The sequence below is a fragment of the Pipra filicauda genome, unplaced genomic scaffold (genome assembly GCF_003945595.2).
Source record: "Pipra filicauda isolate LSUMZ 115617 unplaced genomic scaffold, ASM394559v2 scaffold186_size1760508_pilon, whole genome shotgun sequence".
NCBI lineage: Eukaryota > Metazoa > Chordata > Aves > Passeriformes > Pipridae > Pipra > Pipra filicauda.
The window spans coordinates 801,702-822,629 of NW_024104294.1; the positions used below are offsets into that span (position 1 = coordinate 801,702).

The 20,928-nt window shown below is 41.8% G+C and overlaps 2 protein-coding genes across 4 annotated transcripts in view; one reads left to right on the top strand and one right to left on the bottom strand.

The window, feature by feature from the left end:
* Window positions 1-17,904, bottom strand: PARL (presenilin associated rhomboid like). Of its 2 annotated transcripts, none has more exons than XM_039380143.1 (10): window positions 16,137-17,904; window positions 13,783-13,981; window positions 12,954-13,094; window positions 10,419-10,467; window positions 8,352-8,447; window positions 6,838-6,987; window positions 6,448-6,518; window positions 5,040-5,141; window positions 3,191-3,288; window positions 1-1,475 (listed from the first exon to the last, which is right to left on the bottom strand). In XM_039380143.1, the coding sequence occupies exons 1-10, from the start codon at window positions 16,448-16,450 to the stop codon at window positions 1,358-1,360; spliced, it is 1,338 nt and encodes a 445-aa protein (XP_039236077.1). In that variant the 5' UTR covers window positions 16,451-17,904; the 3' UTR covers window positions 1-1,357. The 2 variants fall into 2 exon arrangements, with proteins under 2 accessions (XP_039236077.1, XP_027597044.2); XM_027741243.2 differs by lacking the exon at window positions 16,137-17,904 and adding an exon at window positions 14,097-14,509 and having other exon boundaries at window positions 1,089-1,475.
* Window positions 15,081-20,928, top strand: part of LOC113998479 (claudin-15-like) — a 17,897-nt gene continuing 12,049 nt past the window's right edge. Inside the window, exons 1-2 of one of the 2 annotated variants that reach the window (XM_027741235.2) lie at window positions 15,081-18,394; window positions 18,768-19,043. In XM_027741235.2, the coding sequence (XP_027597036.1) occupies window positions 18,824-19,043 (220 nt within the window). In that variant the 5' untranslated portion in view covers window positions 15,081-18,394; window positions 18,768-18,823. Of the gene's footprint in view, window positions 19,044-20,928 lie in introns of both variants that reach the window. The other variant, XM_039380145.1, reaches the window with a different exon arrangement.

The following is a 20,928-nucleotide window of genomic DNA, read 5'->3' on the forward strand; positions in this document are numbered from 1 at the left end:
GCATTTACAGCAATTTTTTATTCCATCACTTATTAAAACTGATAGCATTAAGTATTCTTTATCCCCACAGGAAATGTATTTTCTGCAAGGCATTATTGTAAAGTAAAAAACCTACAAGTTGCTTCTTACAAATGCAGCATGTTCTTTGGCAGGTCAGTCCATCTGGAATGACTAGCTCTGATTACAGGGAGGAGTTAAGGGCTTGAACCCACCAGTTTTTATTTGGGAAGATTCTGTAGCCTTTTGCAAGGGGTTCAGTATTATCTTTGCAGGACAGGCACAGAGCAGCAGCATACCCCAAGTCAAGTTTTTGTTTTTATTTGTAAAATAGGAACATTAGTCATGGTACTACCCTCAGGTTTACTTTAGTAGTTACTTCTGGTTATGGTGTTGCTGATCTCAGGGATCATGGTTGTTATGGCTATGGTGTTGCTGATTTCACCTAGTTTTGCTGAATCTGCTTATTTTCTAGTACTATCAGATTCTGAACCAAATGTTACAGTTTTAAAATCTGAAGAAGGACCTTAAATGGAACTAACAATAAAGCACAACTTAAAGAACATCCCCTCACCCCACCCCCAAATTAATGTAGTGAAAGAACCCAGAAAGCAGTATAACTTACGGCAGAATATCAAAAACCACAGTACGTCATTCTTCCCCTGCACATAATTATGAAAATATACCATTATAGTAAAATCCAAGATGTGAAAGCACCACGGAAGTGTATAGAAATGAAAAACACTAGTTGAATAAGCCACAGCTAACAAATAAAGGTGGACCATTAAATAGTACGTAAACCTTGGCAAACAATCCAGTATTGCTTCGAGTATTTCAAGACTAAGAACAAAAGAGACCTTTGGCTCCTCTCATCCAATCCTTCCAACAATGAAGACCACTGAAGTTCACCACCTTAGCCTTATGTTGAGTCCAACTTGTCTAAAGCTTGCCTTCTAAGAAAGCACCTTGTGTTGTCTGGCAGATATCAGGGGGGTTTGTGATTCAATAACTTCCTCAGTTTATTTTCCTAAGTATTAACCAGTTGTACTGCATTTTGAAGGGTTTTTTTTGTGGACAGAGATTTACATCACTTAATTGAAAAACATGTTTTATTACACCTTTAAAAATGTAATGCAGACTGTTACCTCAGAAAGCAATAGGATAAAAACCTTTATTGTTCCACCTTCGTCAGAGTTCATTTTCTACGGATATGCATTTTTGTAACATAATTTTGTTACATTAGAAAATTCAGCTCCTCAGAGGCTTAATGTGGAGTAGCAAAAAAACCCTTCAAAACCAATTCAGTCCCACATCTTCAAGTAATATACCACTTGGGCACAAGGAATCTCTAGTATTAGAATCAGCTAGATCTTCCACCTCCTCCCTTTCCTGCGTTCTTTGTCCTCAATTCATGCCAAGCTTTCACCAGTGGTTCTCTGTTCTTCCATATGAGCTCATGGCCATAAGTCACGTACCACCTGAGAAAGAAAATAATAGTTAAAATTAACTGCAACTTTTCTTTGCTTCTGAGAAAGAATAGGTTGATCACTAAAATCAAGTACAAGCTTGGTATAGAAGACAAGATAAACTGAGGCACAAAGAACAACATGCTTGGAAAGTGGCAGGTAAGCCACTTGTTCTCTTGACTCCAAACAGTTTACTTTGTGTTCTTGCTTATTTCAGTCCTGAGAATGAATAGTTTTTTCATGCCTTTAATCTTGTGATTTTGTGATTTCTTAAAAAGACATATAAAACTACCTCCACTTAGGAGACTGTTGAAACAGTTCTGTTGCTTGTGCTAATCTTTACTGACAACACCAAATAAAAGTGGTTTTCTCCTACAAAAATACGACTGCCCCATAATGAACAGCCACATTCCACTCAAAGTGAATTTTCTTCTACAGGCATCTAAATGAAGATTTAATCTATCTAAGTGTTCTAGCTTAATTTATATTCATAGAGAACTATATATTCTGATATATGAATATCAACATAAGTGATAAGGGAGGTTATGGTGCAGAGGAGAGGCATGAGGAGAAGCAACCACATGGAAATAGGTTGAAGGTTCTCCCACAAACCTGACTCCACACCTGAGTCCTGAATAACAAAAGCACTTTTCTCAGGGAAACCGGTCACTTTCCAAAGCAGACAACTGTCTGGGAGGCAATATATAAAAAATACTTTGGCCATTCAACATATGCCCTAAATAAAGGCCCTGTTTTAGGATGAAGTGACCAAAATGATCACAGAGTTGAACAAACAGGTAAAACAGTGTAGGTGAGGAAAGCAAGAGACTTGTCAACTCAAGACAATTTTTACTGCAACTGCTATCCTTTTTTAGTATGTGAATCTGCATTATAATGCAGATTGTTCATTCACTTGTGATGCCAGAGAAGGGGAGGAGACAGTGCAGCACAGAACTTACTGACACCAAAGCCAAGACATGGCAAACACTTTGTTCTACAAACCGGTTTGCCGTTAAATCTGGCCTAGTGAAATCTCAGGCAGGCTTTTCAAATGCCTACCTAACATGTTTAAAAAGGCTCTTAGCAATCGTGTGCCAATTAAGACAACGCTGCAATTGGGTTGAAGGGAAAAAACTCGCAATGTAGTTGAAACATGGAACAATACAGAACTGCTTCCTACAAACTTGTTTCTAGTAGTTCTTACTAATTAGGAAAGGTCCACACAAAGGCAGCGCAACAACACTGAGAAAACAGCAGTACAGGCTGCCCAAAGGAATTTGGCCTGGGCTTATATTAACTCTGTAGCTCTCTCTAAATTGGCAATTAGAGGAAAGACACTGAGACAAAGGCATTTTCTTAGCTGTTTAAAGTTATTTTAATTTGTCCATGCTGTTTTGTGAGAATCTTTTCTGCCTTGTGACTCTCTTCAATGTTCTGGGAAGAGCTGGACAGCTAGCCAGCTCAGGTTATGGTGACAGGAAAACCTTACATGTAATCTATGATTCTAAGGCAGTTCAGCTCAATTCTTCCAGTCCTAAGCCTCTGTTAACAGCATTTTCCACAGAATTTTATAGCACTACAAGAACAACAGTGAGTTGTATTCAATGTTAGTTAAGAAAACTTTCAAAAAAACCCACTGTACTTCAGCAATAATAGGAAGTAAAGAGGAAAAAATACAGGATTGATTTAAATACAAAACAAGCAGAAGTTAGTAAATACAGACTTACATTCCAAAGAGAGCTCCCCCAAGGTGTGCAGCATGGTCAAAAAGTCTCCAGCCTAAAGCAAGTCCTGCAGTGTCAAATGCAATTATGGCTTTTAAAGCCTAGAAAGGAAGAGAACATGGAATGGACAGGACCGGTCACAGCACAAAAAATGGCCACTGATAACAGTTTTCTATTCTGGCACAGAGCAAGCATTTGGGATCAACAAACATCATATATATTTTATATCAAATGAATCACTATAAAAAATACATTGTTTTAAAACAACATACTCATTCCTCAGCTGTACTGTGCTGTGAAAATAGACCTGAGCATCTACAGAATAGTGCAGGGTAGGAATGTGTCCTTTTCAAACAAAATACATTTCAAATTCAGGTCAGGAAAAAGACAGAAGTTACCTGAAAGAGTACATGCTATAAAAGACACCACAAAACATGTAATTGCAGCATTCTCATTCTCTAATTCTGATGTAGCTTAGATTTATGTGCATCTGTCCTCCCAAACTCAACCCTCTAGTGGATGGAACATGTGGGGCAGACCCTGTTATCTGACATAAATTGATCATCACACTCTAGTTCTAAAGGGTATGTTTGTTAGAAGACAGAAAATCAGGATGACAGTTAACATGAGCAATGGTGTACCATCCTCAGGAGACATAAGCCACCATAACTGTCAATACACAAAATTTTACTAGATGGCCCATTTCATAAAGACCAACAGATTTAATGTTAGGATTAAATGTTACTTTAGGCAGGAATTCTTTCCTTTAAAATATGTATTAGAATAGCAGCTCTATTGCTACATTGGCTTGTTTATTTTAGAAGCCCATTACAGTATAGGTAAGGTAGGCTAAAGGAGTATGTAAAGTTACATACAATTACATAAAAGGGCTAAAATTATTCCTACTGCAATAGCCAATATTGCTCTTGCTCTGCTGTTGCAATGAGTACTTGATCATGGCAATGCTCTCTGTGGCTCTGCCAGTATTTCTACCCTGGCCATCTTTTCTAAGAAAGATACCATTAAAGGGTGGCATGCAAAAAACCCACATCCACTCAAGCAGAAGCGCAAGGAAAACACAAAGGCTACATCTAAGAACACTTGTTCAAATACGTAAGCTTCCCTTACAAAAAGTATTAAATTTCATGATCTTGGAATGATGTGGCTTAACTGCTTTAAGCAGTAAAACAACTTTAAGTACAGGACCAAAGATGATTAACTTATTAAAACAAGTTAAGATCTACATAAGAAGCTTTCCTTAAATGTGGAAGTGGATGTGCATAAAAGACCTTAATGAAACAAAAAAAAGAGTCCTAGTACTACACACGAAGGAAAGTTTCAGTGGTCTATTATTAATCCCACAAGTGTTCTTAAAAGTATCAAAAGATGATATCTAAAAGAGGAGACAAATATTCCTCCAGGGCTGGAATGTTATCTCCCATGAGAAATGAAGTTTTTCTTTAAAGGCAGTGTGCCAGTATTAGATTAGCCTGTTACTAGTGCTGCTACCAAAAATATCACTCATCAGAAAGAACAGGATGTGTATGCAAGGTTTCCTCAGACAGGCAAACCTGACTCCCTCCCAACTTCTTTCACCTCTTGGGATCAGATCTGAAACAGACCCATGGATGATGGGATTTAGGATAGCTCTAAATTCACTCCACACTGGTGTAGTGGCTTCCAGGCTGCAACAATTCTGATTAGTCCCCATGACTTTCATGACCTGCACTCTCTTTCAAAATAAAATTAACAGCTTAGAAACACAAATGAAGAGGACACCTGCTCAGATATTGGAGAGGTATGGGGAAATTATTTAAAGAGTAGAATTTCTTTGAAGTTCAGTGGCACTTACGCTTCCTGCTGTAAATGTGAACATTGGAAGAAGTATGATGGCCAGTTTTGCTTCGGGCATCTTTGTACATACGGCTGCAAGGACAGTCATTATAGCTCCTGACTGTAAACACATTAAAAGACATCAAAGTAAGCTGAGATGTTACATAAAGGAAAAATTATTTTCCTGCATGTGAACCCCTTTTCCTTTTGGGCTTTTATTTTCAAATGCAGCCCTGTGGTAATACACAAAGTACAAAGCACCACAGCAAAGTTCAAAATAAAAATAAACCAAGACAGCATTATTTCATTTCAATATCTGAAATTATAAGTACTGGGAAAAAAAATCCCTCAAATGCTCTTACATAATTAAGAAATACCCACCCCCCACCCCTGTTTTTAAGATAACAATTTATGTAAATGTGCTTTCACCCAAGTAAGCCCTGGAAATCTAACATAGATTAATCAAACGAAGGGAATAACTCTGAAGCTTGTACAAAATCAAGGAAAATGGACAGGGACAAAAATCTTTTGTCAATGAAACAAGTAATTCCCTGGACTGTACTAAATTGACCATGGGGTTTTGTATCCACAAAATAATCACAATGGAAAGACTCTGAACACAGTAAACTAATGCAATGTGTAGCAATTTCAGTAAGTTCAGATCAGTAAGACTAAGGGAAAGTGACTTGCTCCAGATATAGTTATTCATAAGATAAAGGGACAATACACAGCACTTCTAAAAATTCTAACTGCTGCACAGCTAAACAGATTTTTTTTTTAATTTCAATAGAAAAATGAGAATCCGACTTTTGGCTTTTATCAAAATTATTTAGTAAAGTAAGTTAAGAAGCAAATGCCTATGGTAATCTCAAACTTAAAGCAAGTTAAGTGTTTCAAAACATTCTACTACTAAAAACACTTGTAAAGAACTCGCAACCACAAGAGCTCCTCAGCCTGCCTCACATCTTTCATCCAGTGAGATTTTTGGCAGGAGTGCTGCCCTTCCAGCACAGCATGCCCTACAACTTTCACTGGGATCACACACTGAGTTTGATTGTCTGATTACATATCTCTTTCTAAAGTATTCTATTTTCAATTAGAGAAGACTGATACACAATTATGAAATACTGTTTCTGCAATAAGTTACGTAACTGATCTGCTCAGACACAAGAGGTCCTGCTGTTAAGGACCCATTTACAACCCTTAGCATTAAGTGGCATTAGTTCTGGGTGGCTGCTGCAGCAGAATCAAACATACTGGATGAACAGGAGAACCAGTTCTTGCCTGGGTACTTGATTTTGGTTAACCTTCCTAATTTTCATTCTCTCACATATACTCTTGGCTTTTAAGCAGGTTAAAAAATACAGCAGACTTTCAAAATGGCTTCAGAGATCACTATAAGGTCTCTCACGTTCCAAGATACTTACAGCTCCAAGGGATGGTTCAAACCTTCCAGTGGCCATTTTAGCAACATAACTGACAAAAGTGGAGATAACCCCTAAAAAAGAGAAATTACTATTGGAAACAATGCTAGCAATGCAGACAAGCATCAGAAAGCACAAACTGTCACCTTTTCTCACAAAACTTACATAAGTCTGTATTTTGGTAGCAAAGCATGAATTAAAAACAGACATGGTTTTATCACGGTATTTTGAAGCCCAGTATCCTAAATCTACCAAAAATCTGTATAACAGCAAAGAAGTACTGCTTTTAATATAGAGCAATGGCCATCAGTCATCATACAACTGTTAACCATGCACGCTCTTTACTTGCATGAATACATATTTTTATTTTTAAGTATATATTTTATATATTACCAGCAGAAAGATATACTGCAATGAACTGCTCGCATCCCAGAAGAGAGACAATGCTGCTGGAAAAACTCCATAAAACATACATATTTGCTGCCATGTGGAACAGAGAGAAGTGACTAAACGTAGAGAGCAGCATGGGAGAACACAGGGCTTCTACAAAAGAGAAAAACAATGAACATAAAGAAGTCAGTGCTTTAATTTGCTTCAACTTACGTGTCAACTTGCATGCAAACTAGACATTTAGCAAGACATACTGGGGCTAATTATGCTTAGATTCTCAAATACAAGCTACGATATAAACCCAGAAATAGAACAAATTTCAAATTCCGTTCAACACCTTTGGAAAGGTAGAAGATACACCCCAGAGATATGCAAGCTGCACAGTCTTAGTTACCTACAGGGGATTGTTTCACAGAAAACATTTATCTTATGACATGTGTCCTATGCTTTGAAAAAGGAAAAAAATATATTTATATATGTATATAGTGAAAGATTTTATATATATAAGCAGCTATATAAAATTAACTTGCTACAGAGATGAACTCATAAATCAAAAACAGTTTTATTTTCAAAAAGCTACTAGCTCTCCTCACTGAAACAACAGCCCTGAAAATGCAAACAAGCCAATTAGCGGGTTTTAAGGTCAGCATTATTTAAAACATGAGTGTTTGGGGTGACATGCTCAGATCTGGATAACAGCTATCTTTAGCTTTGGAGCCCATAGAGGAACTAGTTGAATTTCCACTTTTTCAGCAGAAATTAAGAGGATAGCAGGAAGTACTTTCCAAATACATTTGTCTCATCCTTTTAGTTCTTTGCTGTAGAAATGAAAACCAATTGTTCTGCTATTAAATACCAGTAACTTGCTTTCCTAAGTTAATCTCTTCAATACATTTCACACACAGTGAAAGAAAAGTCTGTGCTTAGTTTGTTTTTTTTTAATGTGACTCAAAGCTTTGAAACAAGGACCCCATACACAACATACAGACTAATGTTTGTGTACGGACAAAAGCGTACATGCATGTGACTGATGACTGTTCTATCTGCTCCCACTGAACATTAATCATTTTGAGTCTAGTTTTTGAATGGCATTATGTAATACAATTTATTTTTCTTCTTCCTAAAGAGTGTCTTGATTTGCACTCTGTCCAGCAAAGCAGCTGGGGTTCGAATCACTGAGAGGAGTGCCTCTTCACCTTCACACAGGTAGGGGCTGCATCCCACTGAATGCAGGAAAAGGCCAGATAGCAAGCAACAGTTTTGGTGTTACAATATTTAGAAAAGCACCAGTTTTTTAAGACAAAAGTTTGTCTTAAAAAATCAGATCCATTGCTTCTAATTTTTTCCCCTTAAACCATCTCCTGCCCAGACAGAACGATGTGTTTGGGCACGACTGAGATTGCTTGTGGGTGACGGAGCTACAAGTGAGCCATGTGCCACCTGAAGCTTCTGCAGTATGATCAGACCTTCTATTACATCCCTATGGAGGAAAGTCACTTGAATTACTGTTCACTTACTGGAGGATGGATTTGAGGTGAAATATGTAAACATAATCCGTCGCATGCCGGGCAGCCTCCACAAACAGAATACAAAGGCATTTGCAGCTATAATACCTATTAAGAGGGAAAAATAAGTATAAAAGCAAACTATGAATGTAACACACTATAGTGCTTACTGTAAACGAGTATTTAAAAGGAAGCCTACAAGAATTATACTTTTTCTTCACAATTCCATAAAAGCAGTATACACTTCTTACTTTGCATAGAGTTTAGAAAAAGCAAAGAAAAATACTGAAAGCTACATTTACATAGTGGAAGTCTTTCAGAAAAAATGGCATTTAATTGCAACTGTTTTAACATAGTGTAATGAACACGATAGTCCAGAAAAATCTGTGCTGAGAACGTTCAAGCTGTGGTTTCAAACTCCTATTCCACTGCAGAATCAACGAAATAGGAGCCAGCTAAGAGGTCCCATTTCCTGCTCATCTAGCTTTTTATACTCCAGTGGCACTGTCTGCTGCACAGTTTCATTTAACTGCATAAGGAAAGAAGACTGTGGGAGCCCTACGAACACACAGTACGCATCCTATCCATTTTTGGGAGAGGGAATTGTAAACATTCTGCTTAGAAATCAAGCACAGAAAGTTGAACTGGCATTGCTAGGGCATAATCACCTTTGGGAGACAGCAAATGCACAGCTTTTTACTTCACAGATGTTATTGAAGTCTTTATTTTAAATAAGAATACTTACTTTAAATAAGAATGTAATTTATTAGAAACATAATGACAATTTATTATTTCCTGTTTAAAGCGCCTTCCCTATTTCTGTCCAAGCAGTTATGTATTTAATATGTTTTATAATAGCTAGAAATACTAAGGGGGAAAATAATTGTGATTCCTTTACACAACAGTATATCTCAGATACTTAGTCTCATTTGAAGTTTGCAACAAAATGCAAGGACTGTGAAAAGCTATGACACATATATCCTAGAACTAAAATTTCAATAATCTCTTCTTTCAATACTCCATCCTATTGGACTATGCTCTTCTATTAGAGGAAATACTTTCCCTGAACGCCAAACCAAACTGTTACAGAACTGTCAGCAATTTCAGTACAGTAAGTCCAACCCTGTTATGGCAATCAAGGGTAAGTATCTGAATGGTTCAGGCTTTACCAGCTACAATTTCTATTGCTCCTTAGATTAACTTGATGTTGAGGGACACAGAGACTGTATCAATTTTCAATGCCCCACAGTACCTATGTCAGGACCTGCCTTGCATGTTGAAGTGATTCAAAGCATTGTACAAAACTTCCTGACAGCACTTGTTAATTGAGTGGCTTGAGATGGTTCTGGCCCGAAACATTCAGCACTTATGCAACCTATTCTTAAACTGAGAGTCAACACTTCCAAGGCTTAGTAAGTTGGTAGAAATTTTTTTTCCAAAATGCTTCTGTAGAAAAGTTAAATGACATAGAAATAGCACCCTAAGTAACCTTATGCTAACGACCTGCTAATATAGATTCCGTAAATACTTAATGTAGAACACATAACAGCATATAGAGCTGAGCTACTTCATCTGGATTTGAATCAAGTTCTCATCAAGTTCTTTTCACATATCACATTTACCTTGGGGATTTCAACTGGCACTGGGCTAACCAATCAAAGGTACATTATACCAAAGGAAAGTGCATAGGATAATTTTTGCTACTTTTTACACAACATGCTGCAAGCAAGTAACTATGAGGGAATTTTATTTTCACCTATCAGTGGAATACATATACCTATTCCTTCTAAAAGCATTTGCTGTTTTTCACAGTTCCTGAGAAAAATGCTGCTGCGGGAGGATTCTAGTTAATCCTCAACACTCCCTCACCTAGATCAATAGGAATTTTTTAAAGGCATACAAAAAAATAGTTGGTGAGAAGAAGTGTAGCAGAAATAGTGTATGTGCAGGTGTAAGTTTACACATGCTTTGTGCCCAACAACCTAAATGTGGTATGAAAGCCATCTGTTTTAACATACTGTACCTGTTTGCCATATTTCTCTTCCTGTGAATGTCTAATACTTGTAAGCTAACACAAACCTGTCACAGTCCGCTGACCCTCAGTCAGGCTATTCCACCAGCTGTTAACCTGAAACAGAATTGTTGTACATCAATGCCACTGGGAAGTATCTGCAATTTCAAAAACAGTCAATAAGGTTATGTACCTTTTTTAAGAACAGAAAGCATTTGTTTGAAGTCTGTGAAGTAAATCAGTTTCAAACTTTTTTACTTCTGATTGCTTTGGCTTTTCAAGTTGACATTTCCTTACTCAAGAAAAGTTATCTACCCTCTTCTTCATAAAATGCCCCAATATGGATGAAGAGTTTCTTTAAAAAGAATGGACTTATATCCTTTGACACAACTTCATAAGTTTACCCTGCTTGTATTAAACAAGGATCTAGCCCATAATGCTTACTTTAGCAGATTAGCCAAAGTTAGCATAAATCCTGCCTCCACTAAGCCTCACCCTAATGCTGTCTAACATCACACCACCCACCTTTGAGAGATTCCACTTTTGTGCCAGGATCACTTTTGCAGAGGTGGCTCACAAGATGTGGAATCCATTCCCCCTTGCGTCCAGCTCACCCAGCCCTCCTCCAAGTTTAAAACCCCTGAAAAAGTTTATTTTGAGTGCAGTCAGCCCACAGATAAATTGCACCCCCCTTTCCACTCCTCAGCTTTCAGAATCATTTTGCACAAATATTTTGTTGATAGCTCAACGACCTTCCAACCATATTGATAGTTGTCATTAACATTATCTGCAGGTTGGAGGCAGGGGAAATAATGCTGCAAGAAACAAAGCATTCACTATTTGATTTCAAAGTAACAACTTCACTGCATTTCTTTTTAATTCTCTGGCACAGGATACAGATATCAGTTCTCCAGTATAAGAACACTAAACAAACATGACTTTTCTAAAATATAAGAATTAGATGCCCTCAGAAGCAACTGGGAGAATCCTGAACTCTTAAAAATAAAACTTACCCGTTGAAGATGGGGATTGGCAGTTTAAGCCTATTAACAACAGGGCAGTTTTGTTTTCTTTTTTGGATAGCTAATCACCAGATCTTCCCCTTCAGGTTTTGAAGGAAAATAAAAGTATAAAACCAAAGTTATTTAAAATACTAAGTGCTGATCATAATCTCACTTGCAGTTCATATACACCAAGCAAGAAAGCATGGTGAATTTTCTTTCTAGCAGCTTATACATGGTGCTGTGGTTTAGATTTTTGACCAAAACAGTACTGATACTACACTGATGTTTTAGGTTTTGCTGAATGGTATTTGCACAACATGAAGACCTTTTCCATTTCTCACTCTGCCTGTGCAGTGACAGAACAGGGGACAGTGATAGGCTGGGAGGGGATACAATTGAGCAGATGAGCTGAACTAACCCACTGATATCTAAAAAGATATTCCCTACCACATAATGTAATCCCCCAAAAGAGGGGATTTAAGGACATTTAACATATTTTGCTCATCAACTGGCTGGGCACTGGTCTTTCCACAGGACACTGTGACTAACCGCCTTCACATCACTTGTTTTCTTCTCTTGTCTTCCAGTTACTAATCAATTTTTTGGTGGTTGTTTTATCTTTATCCCTTAGTTTTCTTGCTATTCTTCCTCCTTTCCTCTTTCCTCAATCCACTGTGGGTTTGTGAGGGACATGAGTGAGCAGCCACGTGGTGCTCAGCCGCCCACCAGGGTTATCCCACATGCCCATTTCCAAAGCTGTACCAGTGTGCACAATATACATTATAAACACAGCTCCTGTGTCCTGTCCAGGACCCTGAGCTTCTCCAGCTCCACACTCAGCCCTACTTCCCTTGGACAACCAGACCTTACAGAGTATCAAGCCTGGTCTATCACAACTCATAGCAGTAACATTGAAGCAAACATAAAGCATACATGCATGTTTAGTTTAGTTTTAAGTATACTTAATTAAAAACTAATTGATTGATACTTTTGGGATACCAACTAAATTTGTAACAAATCTCACAGCACTAATTTTGTTCTTGCTGTCCAAACTCCAAGGCATGCAAATGTCAGTTCTCAAAGTAAAAAAGCCCTCTAAACACTCATATTTGTCAGATTTTGGAGGCTGAAAATACAAATGCATTTCAGAAGCCAGAGCGTTGAAAAATCTTATGCTTAAGGTTCAGAATTTAAGCTAGCTCTGTCCTTTTTGAGAGTTCATGTTCACTTCTGAGAACACTTAGACATAACAGGAATGTTTGTTTTGGGTTTTTTTATGGTGAAAAAACAAGTGGTACCTAGTTTAGATATACAAACTCCTTTCGGCATTTCTGGGTGAAGGCAGTATTTTTCTCTATTTTTCACTATACCTTTCACAGTGATATCGTAAGTCACGGTTTTCTGGAACTAATTCTATCAGTTTTTCTTGTAAGGAAACGCATCTGCTGTAATTTGCTGAGAATCAGTTACAAATCAGAATAATGAGGACAAGTATCTGTTGCACAAACAGTGCTCACACCGGAGGAGGGATGCAGCTGTGCCTGACACTCCTGCAGGAATCCACCCACGTGGGAGCAGCCTGGGCCTGGCGCTGTGTACCTGCTTTCTGAAGTCACCTCTCTTCTGCGGCCGCATTTTATCCATCCAGTCCGCTCGAGCTTCCTCGAAGTAGGTCTGGACCCGCGACTTGAGCGACTCATACTGCCAGATGGCAGCGGACCCGAACGCCGAGCCTGTAAACTGGGCGACACCAGACAAAGGCTCAACAACCGCTCCATCCTGGGGCTCCAGCCGGGCTCATCCCAGGCTAACACCATGCACTGTGCCGGCTGCTCAGCCCCACGGCAATGGGAGCTGAGCATCGCTGATGGACAGGGATAATAGAAACTGGATAATGGAAAAGACCTTTAAGATCATAAGTCCAACCATCAAGCCAGCACCACCAACACCATGTTTACCACTAAACCATATCCTCAAGTGCCATATCCACGTTTTTTGAAAACTTGCAGGAATGGTGACTTAACTGCTGCCCAGGGCAGCATGTTCCAAAGCTTTACAACCCTTTCTGTGAAAAATTTTCTTACTATCTAATCTAAGCCTCCCCTGGTGCAACCTGAGGCCATTTCCTCAGGTTTACCGAATGCTAAGTGTCACGAGATAATACTTTATCAAAGAGGTTCGCAAACAAAATGCGTAAATTAAATTATTTAAGTTCGCTGAAATGGAGTGAAACTGGGATATCTTTACAACATTTCCATTGATTTAGCTGAAGTTCCTTCGTATTATCTCAGTGTAACGGCACAGTATTTGGCCAACAACCTTGCACTAACTTTGAGGTACTGAGAAACGAAATCCAAGAAAGCAGAATTCCACTGACAAAGACGGAACACGCTCCGTGCCGACCCCGCTCCCCGCAGGAGCCACTTACCCCGACAGCGAAGAGGAGCGGCTTGACCAGGCGGCGCGGCGAGGGGCGGCCGGCGGCGGCGGTGGGCGACGGCGGGCAGAGGCTGCGGCGCGGGGGCGCCGGGGCGGGCGGCGCCTCGGTCGCGGTCGCCGGGGGCTCCTCGGGCCGCGGCCGCGCCCGGCGGAAACCACGCCGCGGCTGCAGCAGCAGCACAGCGAGCCTGCGGGGGAAACACGCGGACCGTCAGCACCGCCCGCCCCAGCTGCTCCTTCCCTTGCCTTGCCTTGCCTTGCCTTGCCTCGCCATGCCTCCCTCCCTCCGCGTCCCGGCCGTACCTGTGCGGCCGCGGGGCCCCGGCGCGGGCCCAGCACCGCCACGCCATGTTGGCGCCTCCCCGAGCACTTCCGGGGCGGCCGGGCGACATCTTCCCATGGACGGCGGGGGAGCCGCTCGGTCACCGCATCGCGCCAGGCGGCCGCGGCTCCCGGGGCCGCTCCGCGCGGGGGTCGGGGGTGGGTGGGTCGGGGGGTCGGTCGGGCAGCGCCGCGGGATCGAGGCAGCGCGTCCCGCCCCGGCCGCCATGTCGGGTGGGTGGCCCCGGCTCTGCCGCCATGATGAGCGTGGCAGCGCCTTCACCTACCGGGCCCCCCTGGCGAGAAACGCTGGCGCTGTGTAACCAGGGGCTCCATGATTTCGCAGAATCACAGAATATCCTGAGTTGGAAGGGACCCGCAAGGACCACCGAGTCCAACTCCTGGGCCTGCACAGAACCATCCCCACGAGTCACACCATGTGCCTCAGAGTATCATCCAGATGCTCCTTGAGCTCTGTCAGCCTTGGTGCTGTGCCAACTGCCCTGGGGAGCCTGTTCAGTGCCCAACCACCCTCTGGGAGAAAAACCTTTTTCTAATATCCAACCTCAGCCTGCTCTGAGACAACTTCAGGCCATTCCCTCGGGTTCTGTGACAGAGAGGAGATCAGTGCCTGCCCCTCCTCTTCCCCTCACGAGGAAGTTGTAACTGCAGTGAGGTCTCCCTTCAGTCTCCTCCGGGCTGAACTGACCAAGTGCACTCAGCTGCTCCTCATATGGCTTCCCCTCAAAACTCTTCACCATTTTCATTGCCCTTCTTTGGACACTCTCTAATAGCTTAATATCTTTTTTGTATTGTGGCACGCGAAACTGCACCCAATATCCAAGGTGAGGCCACGCCAGTGCAGAGCAGAGCCTCCCTCAACCAGCTGGCGATGCTGAGCCTGATGCCCCCCAGGACATGGTTAGCCCTCCTGGCTGCCAGGGCACTGCTGACTCATGTCCAACTTGCCATCAACGAGGACTCCCAGGTCCCTTTCCTGGCACTGCTTTCCAGCATCTCATTCCCCAGTCTGTCTTCAGGCACCCAGATTGTCCCATCCCGGGTGCAGAATTTGACACTTTCCCTTGTTTAACTTCATACGGTTGATGATTGCCCAGCTCTGTAATTTATCAAGGTCTCTCTGCAGGGCTGAGTTAATGTATACTGTTCTCTAGAAGCCTTATGGAATAGGCAGACCCTGCCTCCTCCTAGCCTGGGGCTCTGCCTGCAGCAGCCCAGGAGGTAGGGAGGAGGCTGGGGCTGCTGCCTCGGCCCTGCCTTGCTCTGTATGTGGTTCCACACGATCTCACCACACCTCACCACCTTCCCTCACCTGGCTCCTCCACCCTGCCTTACCTTGCCTCCCCACTGGGCTGCTCCAGCAAAGGGTTGCGTGAGGCTGATCAGGTGCAAGACAGCTGCTCCCACCCCACAGCCTTCTCCCAGGCTCTTCCCTGTATCTGTATCAACAATAATGTACCCAGCAGTACTAGAGAAGTGATCATCCCCCTGTGCTCAGCATTGGCGAGCCTGTACCTCAAGTACTACGTTCAGGTTTTGGCCCATCACTTTAAAGAGGAGTTTGAGGTGTTGGAGTGGGTCCACCAAAGGGCAACAAGGCTCGTGAAAGATCTAGAAAACTTGTATTATGAGGAACGGCTTAAGGGAGCTGGGTTGGTTTAGTCTTGAGAAGAGGGGGTGCAGGTGTGACCTCATTGCTCTCTACGACCACCTGAGAGGAGGTTGCAGTGCGACAGGACCCATCTTTTCTGCCGCACCTGCAGTGAAGAGGACAAAAACTGAGACAGAGGAGATTCAGATTAGATACTAGAAAAAAATTTTTCCCCATTGGGGTGGTCGGGCACTGGAATTGGTTTCCCAGGGAGGTGGTGGAGTCACCCCTGGAGGTGCTCAAGAGGAGTCTGCATCTGGCACTGGGCGATGTGGTTTAGTGGTTTATGGGTTACAGTGGTAGCACTGGGTGGACAGTTGGACTGGAGGATCTTAAAGGTCTCTTCCAACCTTGATGATTCTATAATCCTGTGATTCCCCATGCATGCTTGAGCAGGTGCCCCAGGTGCCTTGTGGTTCCCTTGCTGCTGGCTGGGGCTCCTGCTCTCTGGCACTCTGCTGCTGTTCCTGGCACCATCTCCATGCCTGCTGAGCTCCACAGGGCTGGAAAGGTGTGTTGGCAGGGAGCAGTCTCCTGTCCACACCGACACCCTCCTGAAATTAAATGAGAAAAGAGAACAGGTTTCTGCTTTGCAAATAACTTGTAGGTTTCCAGAAGCTATGTGTGCCTTCCTGGTTATCTGTGTTGCCATAGAGATACCCATGGGACAACCAAGCGCTGTACACGCCAGTCACGCCTGGGCCACCAGAGACCAGAGGGCAGAGCCTCCAAAATCAAGCAGCTGAATAAACAGTGGTTTATCTCAAGCTTGTATGGAGAGGGCGAGAGGCAGCAGTCACGTATTGCAGCAGGAAAAGTTCCCCGTGGGTGTGAGGAACATGCTCCACGGGAGAGCAGCTGTGCAGTTTCCAGCCCCGGAGGCCCCTCCATTGGCTGGAAAAGCTTGGGTGACCTGATCCAACACTGAGGCTGTGCTTTAGCAGAAGATTGGCATCAGCATGGCCCCTTCCAGCCCAAGTTATTCTATAGTTCATTGTGTGAAGGGAAAGTTAATAGCGATGTGAAAGTGATCTGCATCTTGTAATTGCAAGTGGTTATGAGCCTGATTAGGTTCTTAAAAAGTTATGACAACTTCAGGAGCAAAGTCATGAAGTCAAATTCTTTTTAAGTGGGGAGGAAACGAATTAACATTGCTCCGCCTTTTTTTTCTTTTCCTATGTAGTAGTGAAAGAGTTTGCCTTCTCAACTTAAGGTCAGACTCTGACCAGAGAAAACCTTTGTGAGCTGTGGTGGGAAACTGCTCTAAGTGGTTTAGTACTGTATTCAGTTCTGCATTTTATCTCTTTCTGATTATGCTGGTGGCCATGGGTCAGCCTCAGAATTTGCTTGAACTAAGGAGTGATCAGCAGGTTCAAAGCTATATAGTGCTGGTGTTAGAAATGTATATATACATATGCAAATGAAATCAGTGTTGTAACCATTGTTTTTCTCTGTTTTTGATGTAAAAAAATGAAAAAGAAGTAAAAGAATTTTTTAACTTTTCAGTTTCAACACTTCTACCACTCATTTTTGCTTCCAAAAATGACCACCTTATCAGAAGTAAATTGTTTGTTTAAGTGACTTAGATATTTTTCTTTGTTAACCCTTCCTGCCTGATGTTCAGACCACATGCATTTTCACTGTTTTTAATGTTAAGATGATGTTTTTGCTCCCCCAGGGCTTATTTTTATCACATTACGGCTCTTAGTTATATATAGCCTATATGTGCACTTTGTGAGGGATGATGCTCTGGACTTTGTGTATTTATTTGGTTTTGGTTTATAGTCATTCTCCTTTGGACAGTTGCAAAGCATATTTGCTATCAGTGGTGCCATCACCTCGCACCTATAAACATGACAGCGCATGACAGCTGGTACAATCAAGTCCTGAAGGGTTGGGTGTCCGTAGTACAGGTTGAAAGAGGATGGATGTGGTGTCAGAATAAATTGTTAGCTGGATAGTCCTATGGGGTTTGTGTGGTAGCAGCAGGGTCAGGAAGGGGTGAGTGAGAGTGGCATCTTGGGGCAGAGGAAGGCAAAGAGAGGAGGAAGAACAGCAGCAAAGTGGTTGCAGAGCTGTCCCAGGCAGCCAGACCTCCTTTGGCCGGGAGGTCTGTCCTGTCAGGGTGCATGGCTGCAACCACAAACAGTTTCATTTGTTAATGTGAACCAGTGGAAAGGTAGCTGTCTGCATATTTCTTCATGGTGTGGGCTGCAACCTAAAACAAATGCAGAAAAAATTTCAAGTGAAACAACTACTGTGAAAGTTGTGGTAATATATTTCTGTAGTGCTTTGTGGTCTGATGGTGTGTGGCACTGACAAAGCAAATTATATGCCAGTGGGTGCCAGGTTAATCTGAGCATCTTTGGTACTAACTTAGGTGATTTTGCTCTAATTTTCCCTTTTGCTGACACTTCGCTGTAGCGAAAAGCCATGCCAGAGCTTTGTGCAAGTCAGGCAGAGCTTTGGCCCTGGGTCCTTGATTTTTAGAATGGGAGCAAAGGTCCTAAAGAGTATGAAACTTCCAGTTGGTTGATCAAATTGGTCCTCACAAAGTGCTGACACCAGTGCCTCATAGGAAGGTAGATGAAACGGGCAGACCATAGATGTGAGTATCAAAATTTATCTTGCTTTAAATTTGTATCGATTGGTATTGTAATTGGGAGATGCATAATTGCAGTTGATTGTCCTAATTTTAAAAGAATTTTGAGTTAGCAAACAAGTAAAGAACGGATGAAACATTGCAAATTTAAAGTAGAGAATTCCTCAGTCAGATCCTCTGGTTTTGCTCTGTTGGTACTTTTTTGTGGTAAACATGTGCAGTAATAAATGTTTTCCAAAAAAATATACTCAATGTCATAGAATATTTAAGTATTCCAATTATTTGATGAGATTTAGATTCCACTTCTACAGTTCCCTGTAGGTAACTCCTTATGTAAAGGTAACTCCATTTACTCTGTGGGTATAAACTGTTTCAACAGGTTTCTAATATCAGGAATCTTGGGAGGTTTCTTTGAAGACATCTTCTGCTGGAAGAATGGCATCATCTTCTCTACAGATCTGTGCATTGCTGCTGGCTTTAGCAGGATTCACCACTTTACTTGTTACTACCATGTCCAACAGATGGAAAGTTTTGGACACTGCGACAGAGCTGGTCACTGCAGACTGGGTTTCTGAAGGTCTTTGGATGGACTGTGCAGCAACTGCTCTTGGATCAGTAGAGTGCAAGAAATTTCTGTACATGTTGAGTTCAGACAGTAAGTGTGCATGGCATATGTTTATAAAATCCAGGGATGTAGTTCTGTTCCTTGTTTCTGGACAGCATGTTAGCGCAGTGGGGTGGCACATAGTGCAGTTGTCACAGAAGGTCTGGTGTGGACAAATCCTGCAGTGGCTGCAGACAGGTTAAAGGGCCCCCGTGAAACCTGTATCCTTCAGCCTGCAATTCAGCTCAGTCACTGCTGTGGCTTTGTTGCCATCTCTGTTGTGTTGACAGAGAGATATAAGGGATATACAACAAATCTAAGATTTTTTTTTTAAATTGTTTTGGAAGAAATAGTGTTCTTTCACTCAGCCTAATGCTTAAATACAAGCAGATCATAGTTCAGTGAGCACCGGTGTTTGTTTATGCTTTGGTGTGAGACAAATAGATAATCCAGAACTTGTTGGATACTTGGTGCTAAACCTGTGTATTTGTTCCGGAATTTCCCAGAGGCTGGCTTAGATTAAAATACATCTGTGCCACTGGTGTTTTTGTGTTTTCTAGGGTAGACCATACTAGCAGGGTAGCTTGTTTCTAACTAGAAAGAGAAGAAATGTCTCTGTAGGGACTGAAAAGTATTTGTTTGAATTGTTCTAAATTCTAAAGACATCTTTCTGTAAACACCATTTTTATGGTAAAGGACTGTGAGGAACCAACACTGAAGATCTTTCCTCAAAAAAGTGACTGTAGAAATACTAACAGTGCAGCCTTAGAAAACTGGTATTTTGTTAAGCTTTCTCTTTTAAACAGAACCTTCTGTTTATTCCTTTACAACTTTCAGTTTTGTGCAGTCACTTTATGCGTGATGTTAATGGAATAATTTCTTCCAGTCTTCCCTGCTTTATTGTCATATTCCCTGATTATTGTCATTACTGTTTGTCTGGACTCTTTCCAGCTGATTTATTCTTGATGCGCAGTGGTCAAAACTTCAAAATACCATGTCTCACAGACTATGAGCCTTGTTTTTCTTGACACAGATATGGACTTTCCTGGAGTCAGAGCTGCCTGAGACAGATCTCTAAAGTTTGAGAGTTTAACTCTCAAGAGTGAACTCTCAAGATTCAGCACATTTGTGGCTCTTCCACAGGATCCTGGCTTTGATGGCCTTTTGCCTTCTTATCAATGGTGCCACTTTAAGAATAAGTATCAACATCCTGTAATGAGGCCAGGATCTGTGACCTCAAAAGAAGGCTAATCATATGCTTCTAAGGATTTTAAAAACACTACTCATTGCATCAGAGGCAATGTCAGCATTTCGTACAATTCTGGTATCCATTCTGCTCCTCTCTAGGGCTTCCTCTATGTAAATAGCAGGATGCCTAAGTTTCATTTAGAAACTTAAGTATGATTTATGGAAATTAGAGTGATGAGATGGGGCCAACAATCCTTCAGTTCTCGTAGTGAGATGGCATGGATGCTTATGATGGTGTGGCAGCTCTGCCTTGACTTGTGTAACAGGGAGAAGCAGATGTTACAGCCCTGTTATGGAGACAAGTGGAGTCAATGTAGGGATGCAGGACAGCCTCCTTTTTTTTTTTTTTAAGTGAAGTTTCACTACACCCAACACGGAAAGAAAATATTCCCCAGGAAGAGAAGAGTTCCTGGTGAACTGCAGCAGTCACCTCCTAGGAATTCTCTTCCCTCCCTTCCAGTGGCTGCCATAATTGGAAGACTGGACCCCTGCTTGGCAGGGCTCAGTGGATCATCTTCAACTATTCAAAGAACTGCATGTCCCCTAAAATCAGCACAGGTTCCTCATGCCAAGGCACATCATGTGGTGCTTGCGGAGTAATTGTCATCTGTTGCAGGGCTGTTTCTCTGCTTGCTGTGCTCAGTCAGCATTCCTGGGTCTTGAAAGTGAGGTGCAGCTCATGTTGATC

What these genes read in the sequence shown, in the direction of transcription:
- PARL (XM_039380143.1), bottom strand. Translation starts at nt 16,450, where the DNA reads ATGGGTATCTCTATGGCAACACAGATAACCAGGAAGGCACACATAGCT. An exon ending in GAGGTGACTTCAGAAAGCAG is followed by an intron (nt 10,468 to 12,953) that starts GTACACAGCGCC and finishes ATTCTGTTTCAG; the next exon opens with GTTAACAGCTGGTGGAATAG. An exon ending in GGGTCAGCGGACTGTGACAG is followed by an intron (nt 8,448 to 10,418) that starts GTTTGTGTTAGC and finishes CCCTCTTAATAG; the next exon opens with GTATTATAGCTGCAAATGCC.